Source organism: Myotis myotis, unplaced genomic scaffold (assembly GCF_014108235.1).
Source record: "Myotis myotis isolate mMyoMyo1 unplaced genomic scaffold, mMyoMyo1.p scaffold_m19_p_20, whole genome shotgun sequence".
NCBI classification, from domain to species: domain Eukaryota; kingdom Metazoa; phylum Chordata; class Mammalia; order Chiroptera; family Vespertilionidae; genus Myotis; species Myotis myotis.
The window spans coordinates 24,628,777-24,644,358 of record NW_023416325.1 but is presented as its reverse complement, the minus strand read 5'-3'; the positions used below and the strand labels follow the sequence as shown (position 1 = coordinate 24,644,358).

General features: G+C 61.8%; 1 protein-coding gene across 1 annotated transcript in view; it reads left to right on the top strand.

Moving 5' to 3' along the window:
- The window catches only part of SORL1 (sortilin related receptor 1), a 153,262-nt gene that overhangs the window by 84,656 nt on the left and 53,024 nt on the right, over window positions 1-15,582 (top strand). Inside the window, exons 22-25 of the mRNA XM_036353719.1 lie at window positions 5,720-5,893; window positions 8,605-8,718; window positions 11,941-12,063; window positions 13,636-13,755. Of these exons, the coding sequence (XP_036209612.1) occupies window positions 5,720-5,893; window positions 8,605-8,718; window positions 11,941-12,063; window positions 13,636-13,755 (531 nt within the window). The remainder of the gene's footprint in view (window positions 1-5,719; window positions 5,894-8,604; window positions 8,719-11,940; window positions 12,064-13,635; window positions 13,756-15,582) is intronic.

The following is a 15,582-nucleotide window of genomic DNA, read 5'->3' as shown; positions in this document are numbered from 1 at the left end:
GTGTCCGTCCGGTTGTGCAGAAACACTTGGGGCAGCGAGCACAACCCATTTACTCAGTCCCTCCTCTGGTTCCTCATTGGCTGAGCACCATGGTCACCTGTTCCCTCATAGGTCGCCTAGGTCTGCTCTCTCCCATTGGGCCATTTAAGAGGATGGGCTGAGGCTTTTTCCAGATGCCTCCACCTCCCCCTGTCGAGTTGAGGCGGCACCTTGGGAGTTTCCTCCATGATGCTGGCCCACGTGCACAGTTCTTTGTTCGTACATCCTCTCCCCTCCTCTCCACATTCTGCGCGCCCTGGGGATACTCAGCAGCCGCTTCCATCCAAAGCCGGCCATACTGGGGCGGACCACAGGGGCCCACTTCCCACAGTGAGCACCCACATGTGCTTGATGGGTTCTGGGACCTCACTTCATCTTTCCCACATCCATGTGCACCATCCGTATTTCCATTTGATTGACGAGGACGTGGACATGGACAAAGTTGGGCTTAGTAACTCTGCGTCGCACACTGAGTAAGTGGTAAGAACCTGAACTGCGGCTGCGTTGACTCGCTCGGCTGCCGCTGCTGCCCCCGAAGCCACAGGGCCTGGTTCACGGCCGACTCAGCAGTTTCACTGGTTCTGTCTGTGATAGAACTTTGTTCCTTCGGAACATTTGTCAGTTTGAGCTGCTTGCTTTCCGACAGATGCGTTTTCCATCCTGACACCCAGCTGGTTTGTGCGTAGAATCACTGGGACTCGTTCTTCAGTCTTTTCCTGAAGCAGCTTACTTTGTGAGGCTGTTGATATGTTTAGTATGTGGGGGCCCTTGGAATTCTTCCTCAGAGCCTGCAAGCAGCACATGCTTTTAACTGTTTATAATGAGGGCAGGTATGCATTTTGGGGTGGGTTTGAGTTCAGTAATTGCCAAGTGTATAGATGACTAAATAAGGTAGTAGTTTTGACTCCCAACTGGCTCCATTACAGGCCCAAGGTTCGTGTACCTGATGCTTCAAAAAAAGAAAAAAAAGGCCAATACGTATTCAGTGAGTCGGCGTTTGGAGCAGGCAAAGGGTTATTGGTTGAGAAGGCCTTGCTAGAGAAGACGGGAGAACTGATTCTCAAGTCCATCTTGGGAAAGACTGGACCCCATCGTCGTTCACTGTTAAGGGAAAGCAGGAGGGCAAGGCCAGGGGTGCTTGCTGGCCCGGGCCGGCCAGATCCCAGGGCTCGAAGGGAAATGTGGGCTTCCAGACCCTCTGTTTCTGCTGGTGCCAGTCCCGCTGCGGAGGCGCCGGGGAGTCTGAAAACAGTCACTCTCTGTGCTCATTGCCTCTCGGCTGTGCCTGCGGCTGTGCCTGCGGCTGTGCCTGCGGCTGTGCCGGCGGCTGTGCCGGTGGCTGTGCCTGCGGCTGTGCCGGTGGCTGTGCCGGTGGCTGTGCCTGCGGCTGTGCCGGCGGCTGTGCCGGTGGCTGTGCCTGCGGCTGTGCCTGCGGCTGTGCCGGTGGCTGTGCCGGTGGCTGTGCCGGCGGCTGTGCCTGCGGCTGTGCCGGTGGCTGTGCCGGTGGCTGTGCCGGCGGCTGTGCCGGTGGCTGTGCCGGTGGCTGTGCCGGTGGCTGTGCCGGTGGCTGTGCCGGCGGCTGTGCCGTGGCTGTGCCGTGGCCGGTGGCTGTGCCGGTGGCTGTGCCTGCGGCTGTGCCTGCGGCTGTGCCTGCGGCTGTGCCGGTGGCTGTGCCTGCGGCTGTGCCTGCGGCTGTGCCGGTGGCTGTGCCGGTGGCTGTGCCTGCGGCTGTGCCTGCGGCTGTGCCGGTGGCTGTGCCTGCGGCTGTGCCTGCGGCTGTGCCGGTGGCTGTGCCTGCGGCTGTGCCTGCGGCTGTGCCGGTGGCTGTGCCTGCGGCTGTGCCGGTGGCTGTGCCTGCGGCTGTGCCTGCGGCTGTGCCGGTGGCTGTGCCTGCGGCTGTGCCGGTGGCTGTGCCTGCGGCTGTGCCGGTGGCTGTGCCTGCGGCTGTGCCGGCGGCTGTGCCGGTGGCTGTGCTGGCGGGGATTGCCTCTGGGAAGCGCATGTCATGCAGGAAGCGCAGCCTGCAGGCCCTTGGAGGGGGCAGTCAGTCCGGCGCCTCCTGGAGGGGTTTCCCAAAGAGGATGTCAGGAAACCTGACTGACAGACACCCAGGGCCGGGCTCGGTCTTCTCAGGGGACCACCTTCACACTGGGGCGATGCCCTTCCTGTTCCCCGTCCTCCCACACCGACTGGTGCGGTGGCAGGGCCGGGCTCGGGGCTTTGTTGGACTGCACCCCTGCCCTCCAGGCTCCCCCTGGCACAGTGGCCCTGTTTCCTGCACCTGCCTGCCTCTCGGGGTCAGCGACCGGGTCAGCAGGGGTTGGGGTTTGCCCCTGAGACTGGTCTCATGCGTCTCTGTCTAGCCGGGGCTCCTGAACACTGTGTTCCATTCTGGGTTCTGTGCTTTTGGCTCTTGCCTCTTCGCATAGGAGCATTTGCTCTTCGTGTGAAAATGTTAGTATTTTATAGACACAACCCATGTGAAAATACCCTGATTATTTTCCAAACATTTGATTATTGTTCAGTTTCTTGGCATATTGGGTGATGTGCCATCTTTTTGTTACAGGATAGGAGAGGTGCTCATCTCCCCAGTTGCTCGTGGAAGTGGGGTTCCAGGGGTGCCACTGGAACCAGTATTTCAGAGGCCCCCAGGGAGGATGAGACAGGGTAGAAGCTGTATGTCTGTGGAATTCCCCCTGGATTTCCACAGCCCCCACCCCTCCCTTCGTCCCGTCATAGCAGCGTGGCTGGGCTTCAGCAGAGCGAGAATCAGAGCCCGTGTCCAGGGGGTCCTGTCCCTGTGGGAGCCGGGTCCAGCCCAGCACCAGCTGGCTCAGTGTGTGTCCCCCGCAGGCCACCGTCCATCGCGTGTGGAGTCCGCGTGCCGTGGGCCACCGTCCATCGCGTGCGGGGTCCGCGTGCCGTGGGCCACCGTCCATCGCGTGTGGGGTCCGTGTGCTGTGGGCCACCGTCCATTGCGTGTGGGGTCCGTGTGCTGTGGGCCACCGTCCATCGCGTGTGGGGTCTGCGTGCTGTGGGCCACCGTCCATCGCGTGTGGGGTCCGTGTGCTGTGGGCCACCGTCCATTGCGTGGGGGGTCCGTGTGCTGTGGGCCACCGTCCATTGCGTGTGGGGTCCGTGTGCTGTGGGCCACCGTCCATCGCGTGTGGGGTCTGCGTGCTGTGGGCCACCGTCCATCGCGTGTGGGGTCCGTGTGCTGTGGGCCACCGTCCATTGCGTGTGGGGTCCGTGTGCTGTGGGCCACCGTCCATCGCGTGTGGGGTCTGCGTGCTGTGGGCCACCGTCCATCGCGTGCGGGGTCCGCGTGCCGTGGGCCACCGTCCATTGCGTGTGGGGTCCGTGTGCTGTGGGCCACCGTCCATCGCGTGTGGGGTCCGTGTGCGGTGGGCCACCGTCCATCGCGTGTGGGGTCTGCGTGCTGTGGGCCACCGTCCATCGCGTGTGGGGTCCGCATGGCACATGGCTGTGGAGGAAACGCAGGCAGGAAGCAGACAATGGGCCCAGGAACCAAAAGCCAAGCACAGCAAGAGCTGGGGCCTGAGAGGGAAGCCCTTTGCTGAGGGGGTTACTATTCACTCGGGTCCTCAGGCTTGCAGTGGCCACACCCGCCCTGCCAGCCCTGCCCGTCCCCAGGTGATTGACACCCAGCACCTTCCCTGTGTCACTGGGCACGTGGCTGGGGGGGTGCGAGGGGGGCGGAGAGCGAGAAGCTGGGGCTTCCTGGTGAGGCTGCTCCAGGGACGCATCTGCAGGGCCTGGCCTCCCGGCTGTTCCCGGGAGGGGGAGGGGGAGGAGCGGGCTGACTGCAGCGGCCTCACCTTGCGCACAGTGTGTGGGTGCCGCCCTGTGGAGTGTGGCCCCTGGGTGGCAGCCCCGCATCCCCCGCAGCCTGGCCGTGCCCCCGAGGGAAGGAGTGTGGCCCCTGAGTGGCAGCCCCGCATTCCCCGCAGCCTGGCCGTGCCTAAGGGAAGGAGTGGGCCCCCCTGAGTGGCAGCCCCGCATTCCCCCCGCAGCCTGGCCGTGCCCCTGAGGGAAGAAGTGTGGCCCCTGGGTGGCAGCCCCACATCCCCCGCAGCCTGGCCGTGCCCCCGAAGGAAGGAGTGGGCCCCTGAGTGGCAGCCCCGCACCCCCCGCAGCCTGGCCGTGCCCGAGGGAAGGAGTGGGCGCCCCTGTGGAGCGGAGCGGGCGCAGCCCGCGTGTCTGGCCTGTCTGCCGGGGTTGGCTGTGCTGTGCTGTGGTGCCGTCAGCCTTTAGGGTTATGAGGTTGCGTGGGGGACCCTTGGATGTTCGTCCCCTGGATTTCCCTCCGTGGGTGGCTGTGCTTTATCTGTTTAGTCACGTCTTGTCATCCGTGGCCTTGCCTCTGGGAGACGGCGATGTTTATTGTTATGTTGTGCCGGTTAACGCTGCCCGGCACTGATGGCCACGGGTGAACCCCGTCTTCCAGCCGCAGGCCCGGCTCGGCAGGCACAGGCGGCGTCTGGCTGCAGGGCACAGGTCACCGGTCTGATGCTGGTGGGTCTCTGCCTGTGAGGGGACAGCGGGAGGCTCCCCACCGGCTGAGCTTTATCAGAGACGCATGTTTATTTTTTCCGTCTTGATGCCGACGAGCCCACAGGAGAGGAAAACGGCGCCTCTCACAGTCTGGGCGCGTGCTGCTGCTCCGTGGCCCCGCGTTCCGTTGCTGCAAAGGGTTTATGCTCCTCTGGCATCCGCCCCAAAGACGCTGCATCTAGGGAAGCACCCACCGTGCACGTCCTGGCTCAGCCAGTGTCCTCTCCAGCACAGGAAGGGCTAGGAGCTCTGTCCGCCATCCTCTCAGCTGAGAGAGAGAGAGAGAGAGAGAGAGAGAGAGAGAGAGAGAGAGAGAGGTTTGGACACAGTGGGAGGGATGTCCACGAACTGGTCTGTGTAGGTATGTGGTGTGGCAGCAGAGCCTGATGAGGCCTGTGGCAGGTTCCTCCCCCTCCCCTCCTCTTCCCCTGCCTCTCCCCTCCCCCTACCTCCCTCACCTGCCTCTCCCCTCCCCCTCTCCCTCTCCCTTGCCTCTTCCCTCCCCCTCCCCCCTCACCTGCCTCTTCCCTCCCCCTCCCCCCTCACCTGCCTCTTCCCTCCCCCTCCCCCCTCACCTCTCACCTGCCTCTCCCCTCCCCCCTGCGCCCCTTTCCCCTCCCCCGCCCCCTGTCTCTCTCAACCCGCCCCTCCTCTCTCTCCCCTCCTCTTCTCTCTTCCCCCGTCCCACCCCCCCCCCCCACCTCCCCACTCTGCTTCTCCCCTCCCCCTCCACTGCCTCTCCCAGGTCCCTGGTGCTGTCCAGCCCGGACTCCCTCCTCTGCATCCTCTGAGTTGGTCTTGGCCTCCACAGGTGGGGCTTGCCCTGCACCACCCCTGACGCCCCCCAGAGGACTTTTCACCTCCCTGGTTCCGGAGGTCGTCAGCCTCCCATTCTGAGTTCCCAGAGCCCAGCTCCTCTGGGGACTCTGGTCTGCAGGGCTTGGTGTGGGCAGGGACTTCCCTGAGGCTCTGAGCAGAGGGGACCCAGGAGGCACCGCACGGCCACTTCCTCTCGTTCTCAACCTCGCACGGGGTGTCTGTGGAGGGGGAGCTGCTGTGGGGCCTCCGGGGTGAACATGTGTCCCTGACTCTGTGCCTCCCCCAGGGAGCAACGCCTGTGTGCCCAGGCCCTGCAGCCTGCTGTGCCTGCCCAAGGCCAACGGCAGCCGGAGCTGCAGATGTCCAGAGGGCGTGGCGGGCACCCAGCTCCCGGCCGGGGACCTGCAGTGCGAGTGCCCCGGGGGCTACCAGCTGAAGAACAACTCCTGCGTGAAAGAAGGTGCGCTGCTTCCCTTTCCCCCTCCCCTTTCCCCCTCCTCCCCATCCCCCCTCCCCTTTCCCCCTCCTCCCCATCCCTCCTCCCCTTTCCCCCTCCTCCCCATCCCCCCTCCCCTTTCCCCCTCCTCCCCTTCCTTCCTCCCCTTCCCCACTCTTCCCCATCCCTCCTCCCCTTTCCCCCTCCTCCCCATCCCTCTTCCCCTTTCCCCCTCCTCCCCATCCCTCCTCCCCTCTCCCCCTCCTCCCCTCTCCCCCTCCTCCCCTTTCCCTGCATCCTCCCCGTTCACCCTCCTCGCCTTTCCCCCCTCCTCCCCCTTTCCCCCTCCTCCCTTCTTCCTCTCCCCCCTCCCCTTTCCTCCCCTTGCTCCCTCACTCTCTATTCCCTGACATCTTTGAGTTACTGAAATGTCCACAGTGGAAACAGCACCACTCCGAGCCTGCACACACCTGGCTCAGGGTCCACCGTGGGACTTCAGTCCTCATTCAGGACAGCCCTGAGCTGTGATTTAAAAACTAGAGGCTCGATGCACGAAATTCATGCAAGGGGCTCGGCCCTCGCAGCTGCAGCGGCTTGCCTCAGCCCTTGCAGCCCTGGCTTCGTTCAGAAGGTCGTCCAGAAGGACATCTGGAAGGTCGTTTGGCTGTCCAGTCTAATTAGCATATTATGTTTTTATTATTATAAACTAGAGGCCTGGTGCACGGAACTCGTGCACGGGGAGCGGGGTTGGTGTCCCTCAGCCCAGCCTGCACCCTCTCCAACCTGGGAGCCCTTGGGGGATGTCTGACTGCCGGTTTAGGCCCGATCCCACAGGCATTCGGACATCCCTCTCACAATCTGGGACCACTGGCTCCTAACTGCTCACCCAACTGCCTGCCTGATCGCTCCTAACCACTCTGCTGCTGGCCTGCTCCCCCCAACTGCCCCCCCCCTCCGGCCTGATCACCCCCAACTGCCTCTGCCTCGGCCCCACTGCCATGGCTTTCTCCTGAAGGATGTCCAGAAGGTCTCCTGGTCTAATTAGCATGTTACCCTTTTATTAGTATAGATAAGAGCTTATGCTTTTGGTTTAATGTTGTGAGAAATGCTCATCTGTCCCAATACCTGACAGATGTGTGACGAAAACGAGACCTTTAACACATTCATGCAAGAGCAGGTGTCCGGATGGGTACATGGAGCAGCGATCACAGACTGTTTATCCCCACGGAGCGAGTCCCTCCTCTGGCTCCTCATTGGCTGAGCACCATGGTCACCTGTTCCCTCAAAGGTCGCCTAGGTCTGCTCTCTCCCATTGGGCCATTTAAGAGGATGGGCTGAGGCTTTTTCCAGTTGTCTCCCCCCACCACCCCCTAGTTGAGGTGGGCGCCCCTGGGGTTTCCACCAGGATGCTGGCCCACGCCCACAGTTCTTTGTTCATACATCCTCTCCCCTCCTCCCCACATTCTGTGCGCCCTGGGGAAACTCCGTGACGCTTCCATCAAAAGCCGGCCATGCTGGGGCGGACCACAGAGGCCCACTTCCCCCAGTGCCCGGTGCAGGGCCCTGAGCTGCCTTTCTCTTGTCTGGCCACTGCTCTCTTTGCTCGTCCCTCCCCTAAGCTCTCTAGCTTCCTGTAAGTTGGACCAACTGGACTAGGAGAAAGAACTGCTTTGACTCCACCTCCCCCACCCACCCCGCCCCGCCTGGAGCCCTGAACTTTCTGGCAAAGTGCCTCAGGGCCTCGCGTCCCTATTCCCATCCAATGGCTGTAGCAGCCTCATCCCTCTCCCCTTGAATTTGAATCCACGGATTCTAACTTTTCCCCTGGAAAGCTGCTTAACCTTCTTCCTGTCTAATTGTACCCTCCGCACTTCCTGGTCCTCAGCCTCCTCCTCCTGTCCCTGAGCTGGGTCCTGGAGGGGCCTTGCTGGGAAGCACCCATTCAAGCCCGGAGTTTCATCTTCCTTGGGCTCCAGGCTCTTTGCTTTGTGAGGAAAGCCCCCCCCTCCGCCCCCCTCGCCAGCAGCTGCTTTGTCTAGGGCGTGAAGCCACCTCTGGTCTCTGTTAGAAAGACAAATGGAGGAGGAGGAGCCTCCCTTTCAGGCACAGGAAACTCTTCCAGCTCTGGAGGGCTTTGGGAAGAAACGTTGACACCAAGTCCCGGTGAAGGGGACCCGGCCCTCTGTCCGGACAGAACACCCAGGGTCCCCAGCCCGGGGCCCTGCTCGCCTGTTCCGGACCGCACTGAGCAAGGCCTGCATCTGCCGGAGGGTCCTAACTGCTCGCTTTAAAGAAAAACCCTCACGGGTGGTAAAGAAAGTCTCCCTGATGCTTGGTTGGTAAATTGAATGTATGTAACTACATAGGACACACATAGCTACAGACACACTGAGAACGTGTGTTTGAATGCTGTATGGACGCGTGTATGAGGGAGTCATTAGTATTCTGTGACTTCGGTGTATGGTTTCTCTACCCACTGGGCCCAGTTGGCGTCATCACGCTCCTTGTTCGTCATCGTGCCCGCCTGCAAGCACCCCTCCTGGCCTCTTCTGAAGTGTGACTGGACGAGGAAAGAGGCTAGAGGCTGTGTCCCTGCAGGCACCCCTCTTCTGCTTTACGCTCTAGGCAGGCCATGAGGAAGAGAAATGGGAACTCAGGAGAGACGGTCTGGTCCAGCCTCCAGCCGTGAGCAAGAGTAACCTTGGCTTTGTTTCTCCCCTCCCGCCCGCCCACAGAGAGCGCCTGTCTCCGCAGCCAGCATCGCTGCAGCAACGGGAACTGCATCAGCAGCGTCTGGCGGTGTGACTTCGACGACGACTGCGGAGACCTGAGCGACGAGAGGAACTGCCGTGAGTCCCAGAGGGGCCGAGTGCCCAGATGTTAAGCATTTCCCGTTACACAGAAGGCTGGCCAGCTCGCGGGTGGGACTGGCCATCGAGGGCAGTGACTGTCCATCTTTTTCATCTCATGGCACACACAAACTAAACCAAAAAGCTGATTTTTTCTGATCTGACAAAAATAGCTATAACTTTGATTCGTTCTTGCCGTACCGGATGGCTATGTAGTCCGGTTGTGTTGGCTGTTGTCATTTTTATTGGACAATCTAAGGAAAAGAGGCCAGTGCCCTGACGAATAGGAACTGTGTGCTTTAAACGTTCCTTTGGCACACCGGCTGAGAACCGCAGGTCCCGGGTGCTGGCTGGCCGTCATGGTTGGTGATGCATGCAAGCGGATGGGGTTGTTTGGAGGAGAGAACACACCTTTGTATACCCAACTAGATATGTATTATTATTTAAAACAGACCCACATAGATCATTGTAAGACGTTCACAGATAAGCACCACGCGGCTGAAAGTGGGAGTCGGGCAGCTGGCGACGGGGCAGGGACAGGTGGCGGTCTGGGTCTGTGGGTTCGATGCGCGCCTTTGGGAGGTAGACCAGGTGCTCCCTGAGCCTGCAGGTGGGCGGCGGTGACCCGCGCGCAGGAGGTGGAGCGGCAGCTATGAAAGCTGTAGGCCCGAGTGGATGTGGCCTGGCCTGGAAACGGGTGTGGGTCGTGGAGACCTGACTAGGAACCTGGGGCCGGGGCAAGCGTGGGGCTGGCGCAGCAGGCGCGGAGAGCTCTCAGGAGGGAGGTGGGACCCTCGGAGTGAGAGGAGGAACCTTCCCTTTGGAGAGGTGAGCTGTGGGCAGAATGAATCGGAGGGAAGGACCAGACCTGGGAAACTTCTCTTCCAAATGCTGTGTCTTTGGAGCCCGGCAGCTCATGGCCACTGTGTTCTGAGGAGGATGCTGGTGGCTCTGGCTCTGTGTTCACCTGGGGTCTGGAGGTGTGCGTGGCCGGCATCCAGCTGAAGAGCCCCTGCCGGTTCCCAGCAGCTCTGGGACGCAGCAGGGAGCGCCCATTGTCCTCCCCCTGCAGGCCGGGCACCGCCCATCCTGCCTGCGGAGAGCACAGACCAGGCTCCTTGCACACCGATGAGGAGAGCTTCCGAGGCCAACCTCGGGGAGCACTACCTCTGCCTGTGGGTTCTGCTCTGCAAACCGACACTGGGAACCCCTTTCCCTCCAGACCCCCAGGGAGGTCTGATATCTGTGGGGGAGGAGCCAGAGTGCCTCAAACACAGTGATCAAGGGCAGCAGCATGGGAGCTGACCTGGAACGGAGCCTGTCCCAGAGCAGGCGGGAGGGGCCTGCTCCTCAGAACCTGCACTTCGCAGGCACGCTGCCCAGCCCTGATGAGGCGCCGTGGAAGCAGAGGCGGGGGGGATTTCGGGACCTCGTGGCCAGTAGCCAGGGGCTCCTCCTGGGGTCCTGGGCGTTGGTTTCGGCTGCAGAGAACAGTGTGGGTCTCACGGGCTCCGTGTTCCGAGAGAAAGCACCCCGGCCTCTTCAGGGTGCTGCCTCCGCCAGCCCTGAGCTCTGCCATTGGGTGAGGGTGCCGCTGGCGCGGGCCCTCCTGGTGGTGAGAATGTCAGCCTGGGCGACCTTCCCAAGGCCCGAGACTTGCTTTCCGCTTGGCTCAGGCCCAGCTGGTCAGGTGTAGCTGAGTGAGGAGGTGAGTGTGAGGGACCGGAGTGTGGGGCTGGGGATCAGGGGCACCCGTGCCTCTGTGCCCGGCTGTGTTTCCCCACTGAGGCGGCGGAGAGCAGCGCCGCGGGCATGAGGGCAAGCGCAAGAAGCCCGGGCCGAGGGACCCACTGTCTGGGAGGCTAGGGAGGCATCCTGTCCGCTGCCAGGAGACGAGGGGTGACGGAGGGAGCCAGGGGTGTGGCCAGCACGTCCCCCTGCCCTTAAGCAGGCTCCTGTGGGGTCCTGTCAGGAGCTTGGGATTTAGATGTGCATCCCCTACAGTCTCGGCATCGTTGCATTTACCCTGCTCCCTCCACAAGCTCAGTCCCAGAGAGGAAATGGAGCCTCAAGTGAGAGCCGCCAGGGATGCTGAGCCGCAGTGTTGCCACAGCTTTTCACCTTATGCCCCACCCCCTCCCCCCCTCCCCACCTCCCCGTCCCAGGCTGGGCCACACCCTTCCTCCTACAGCTGCTCTCCCCCCCCCCCCCCCCCCCCCCCCGCCCCTCCCCTCCCCCCACTGCCCAGCGGCCTCTCCCCAGGCCTTTCCCGCAGGCTCTGGCTCCCAGGGGCTGTGCTGGAGCCCGACAACTGCTGTTTAAAGGGGGGAAGCTGATTCGGCCTCAGAGTGAGGGCACGAGGGCGGTGAGGGAGAAGAGACATTATGTTCACACCCATTGGGTGGCCTGACCCACACGTCTTCTTATTCACCATCACGGTGACTCCGTGAGGGGGTGTTGTCTTCATTTAGCAGGAGAGGGAAGGAAGCAAGGCACCGGCACCGGCCACGGCCTCTTTCTCCTTTTATCTTGTTGTTGTTGTTGTTGTTGTTAAATCCTCGCCTGAGGATATTTTCCCATTGGTTTTAGGGAGAGTTGGGGAGAGAGGGAGAGACAGAAACATCGATGTGAGAGAAACACATCAGTGGGTTGCCTCCTGCATGCACCGGACCAGGGCCTGGGCCAGGGAGGAGCCTGCAACCGAGGTACGTGCCCGGAATCGAATCCAGGACCCTGTGGTCCGTGGGCCGACGCTCTATCCACTGAGCCACACCAGCCAGCGCTGCCTTTCCCTCCTTTTACTGTGGAGCACAGAGGCCCGGGTCACCCGGAACTGCTTGGCGGGAGGCGGAGCCCGTTCCTGCTGCAGATACCCCTCCCCTCGACCCGCATGCACACGAGGACGTGCAGCTTCCTGGGGGGCCCCGGGCTGCTGGTGTGGTTTTCTCGGTCAGGGACCTCCGGCCACTTCCTTGGGGCACCGCCCATCGGAGGGGGTCTCGGGAGGGAACCGCCATCACTCGCTCTCCAGCCAGACGCTTCCACCTGTCGCAGCTCCGACCCCGGCACTGTGGCTGTACATGTCGGGCTCTCGCATTTGTTCTTCCATAGTCTCAGTTTTGTTTCCGTTGCTTCTTCTTTTTAAATTGATTTTCCAGTGGGACGTTTGTATTTGGGGACTGAATTGCACCTCATGAGTGTGCCATCTCTCTCCCATCTCAGCTACGACCGTGTGTGACCCGGAGACGCAGTTCCGCTGCCAGGAGTCGGGGACCTGCGTCCCGCTCTCCTACAAGTGTGACCTGGAGGACGACTGTGGCGACAACAGCGACGAGAGCCACTGTGGTAAGGGGACAGGTCGGGCTGCTCCCAGGAGGCCGCACGGGGTTCTGAAAGCCACCTGGGAGTTACGAGGCCCCGCTGCCGACCCTCCGCCTCGCGGGGGCCTGGCTCGCCCGGGAGCAGGGCCGGCTCACCGTGCAGGGATGCCGCGAGCGTGGCCGCAGCAGTGGGGAGGGGGTTCTGATGAGCTCAGTGCTTGTCAGAGCCGAGCCGACGGCCCTCACCTCTGGGTGGCTGGGAGGTCAGCCTCCTGAGGACACACATCTGCACTCTGTGAACTGTGTTATTTTTCTTTTTCTTTTTTTTTTTTGATTTCAGAGAGGAAGGGAGAGGGAGAGCCGGTCCTGGGGCTGAGCTTGCGTCTGGCAGGGCCTGCTCAGCAGCAGGGAGCTGACTCACAGGGACTAGGCTCCTGTCTGCCTCTCAGCATTTTTGAGGGGAATTACATACAGTTTTTCATCTTTGTAGAAATATGAAGTGCAGAACAGTCTGTGGGATGCACAGCTGTCTTCCCTTCTTTCTGCCCATCTCCTCCTCGACACTGGAGGGGTCAGTGCTCAGGAGGTTTGCTCTGGTGGGAAGGAAGCTGCGGGTTGCATTGCTGGCGGCATCTCCCTCCCTCACTGGCACATGTTTGGCCATCGAAGCCACAGCACCTTCAGACCCTGCCCGTTAGCTGGTCCTCAACCTGCCGGAGGGCCGTGGTCCCTCGCAGGCCCAGCCTTTCCCACGCGTGGCCGCGTCTCCAGCTTCCCGAGCATCCTGGCTCCTGAGGAAGGCCAGCAAGGCCGCCACGCTGGGCCAGAGGCTTGGTTGCTACTGTTGTTGAAACTGTTTTAAAATTCCGTTTCTTTTTTCTTAATGTGTTTTTATTGATTTCCGAGAGGGAGTGAGAGATGAATATAAGAGAGAATCATCAATCGGCTGCCTCCTGCATGCCCCACACTGGAGACTGAGCCTGCAACCGGACATGTGCCCTGGCCAGGAATCGAACCGGGGACCTCCTGGTTCACAGGTCGACGCTCAACCACTGAGCCACGCCGGCCGGGCTAAAATTCCATTTCAAGGCGTTGCTTCACTGCTACGCTCAGGACACCGTCCCGGGGCATAGCCTCCTTCCAGGTCCTGGCAGGCCGGCTGCCCCCCTCCCTCCGGACAGCCCGCAGCCAAGCCCGGCTCTGCTCACAGCGGCCCCAGGCCCCTCTGTGGGCAGGTTCAGCACTGACCCTCCCCTGAGCTAAGCTCCCTCGGGACTGTTCATTGCTCCTTTTCTGCGGCCACAGGCTCTGCCTCTGGAAGCTTCTGTGTCTTTAATTCCACTTTCTGGGCAGCTAGCGGTGCTTCCCTCCTCCCCATCAACAGATGTGGGATGAAGGTTTGTCCAGTGCATGGAGCTGATGGACGCGCTGGGGGGTCTCGGCGCACTGGCCCAGCCGGCCGCCTCGGCGCCTCCCTCCCTGGTTAGTTCTCGCCTGCTGCCAGGGCCGTCGATGGGGCTGGGTGCACTGTGACCCTCGGGACTCGGCCGCAGGAGCCGAACCCGCGCGCTGTCCTCACCCCTGGTTTCACCTGCAGAGACGCACCAGTGCCGGGACGACGAGTACAACTGCAGCTCGGGCCTGTGCGTCCGCGCCTCCTGGGTGTGCGACGGCGACAATGACTGCAGGGACTGGTCCGACGAAGCCAACTGCACGGGTCAGTGTCCGCACGCGGTCCTGGGTCCTGGGTCCTGGTCCCTGGTCCTGCTCCGCTCCTCATGGGCGTCTGCGGGGGCCCAGCGCCTGGGCTCTGAGAAACAGGCCCAGACACCTCCCATCGGTGCTGCTCCACAAGCTGGCCCAGCCGCTCAGCACGAAGGCAGACCGCCCCGCGTCCTTCACGGAGGGGTCTCCTGGGAAAGCGTTCTGTGAACTGAGCGTGTTCTGAGTGCACGGTGCTGGTTGGCGTGCGGGCTCGAGCTGCGCTTCCTTCAGGAGCAGTAAGCAGCTCCCCGCCGGCCCCTCATCTGGGGCCATGTGTGGAGGGCACTGACCAGCTCATGTTTCTGAATCTCAGGGCACCGTTTACTGACTTTGAGAACGTAAACGGTGCTTGCATCTCTTTGGGGTGAGCGTTCATTAAAAATGAACCTGGAAACAACACGAGAACGTCAGCGAAGGCTGGTCCTGTGGTGTGAGGTCCAGGTGCTGTTCTGGTTCTGCTGAGGAACGGCTCCTCCTGTGACCACTCGGCTTTTGTGCTGGCTGAGTGCGGAGTGCGTCTACAGCTCGGGGGGGCGGGGCGGGAGGCGGGGGGGCAGAGCTGGGGACGTGGGGGAGGAATGAATAGTACTTCGGTGCCTCCTGTGGACTTCCCCGCACCCAGCGCCACACTGCCCTCCGGCCGTGGCTGTGCTCCCACTGCCTCCGGACGGTTCTCCTTCCTGCCGCCTGGGGGGGCGGGGGGGCGGGGTCAGGTGTGAGCTCACTGAGGTGTGGGCCTGGCGCTTCACGTCCTCGCCAAGTAAATAGTGCAGCGCCCAGAAAATAGGCCGGCCGCCGACCTGCTGCCCCGCCGCCTGTGGTCTGTGCGGGGCGTGCTCCTTGCTTTCCGCCCCCCCCCCCCTTCGCTTTCCGTGGAATTGAGGCGCTTCCCACCCCTTGGCATCGGCTGTGACCTTAAACATTGACTTGTGTGCTTTACCTGTCACTCTCTGTGTGTTCTTCACCGACTTGCTGTCCCGGACCTGCAGGGCTTCAGAATGCTTTCATCCTGATCGCTGCACGCAGTGCCAGTACTTAGCACTTAAAACACTGAGTACCTCGTGCTTCGTTCTACAATTCAAAGCCCTGCAGTTAGTAATTCCTATTATTTTTTAGTGATAACTCACTGGGGCACCTCCCTCTTCTCCAGTTACCTTTGCTCTGTAACCGGTGCTCCCCGTGGCCCGCAGTGTTCCTGAGCAGTGAACTCTGCGGTTCCGTTGGTGTAATCACGCCTCCGTTTCACGCTCGGTCCTGAGCGCGGGTGCGCCTGCGCGTCCTGGTGCGCGGCCCCCCGTATGTGCCTCCGTGGAGTCATTCTGTCTCCTCCGGGCCGAGGCCAGTCCTCCTGAGGGTCCTGCTGAGCGCGATTGGCACCGTCTCCAGGCTCGTCAGCGTTGCGTTTTGTGTGCGTGTGAGGGTGGGCTGTTGCGGTGCAGCGTCCCCTGCGAGGTGTGCATCATTTCTATGCTGCTGGCTTCCTTTCCAGACAACGAGGATCTGCCGTTCTCCTTGGTTCTGGGATGTGGCAGCCTCGTCTTCTCGGTGTGTCTCCTGCTTGCTCAGGGCTCGTCCTCCGTGGCCGCAGCCGCACTCCGTTCTGTCGCTCGCGCCTCCCGTGTCTGTGCTGTCGCTCCGTCGGCTGGAATTCCCTTTCCCTTCTGAGCTTCCCTTCTAGGTCAGCAGTTCTCTGTCCAGCTAAATCCAGCCTGCTTCCCACACACCAGCCGAGCTGTTTCTGTGTCCTGTGTTCATCTCTGGAATTCTGTCTGGGTCTCTT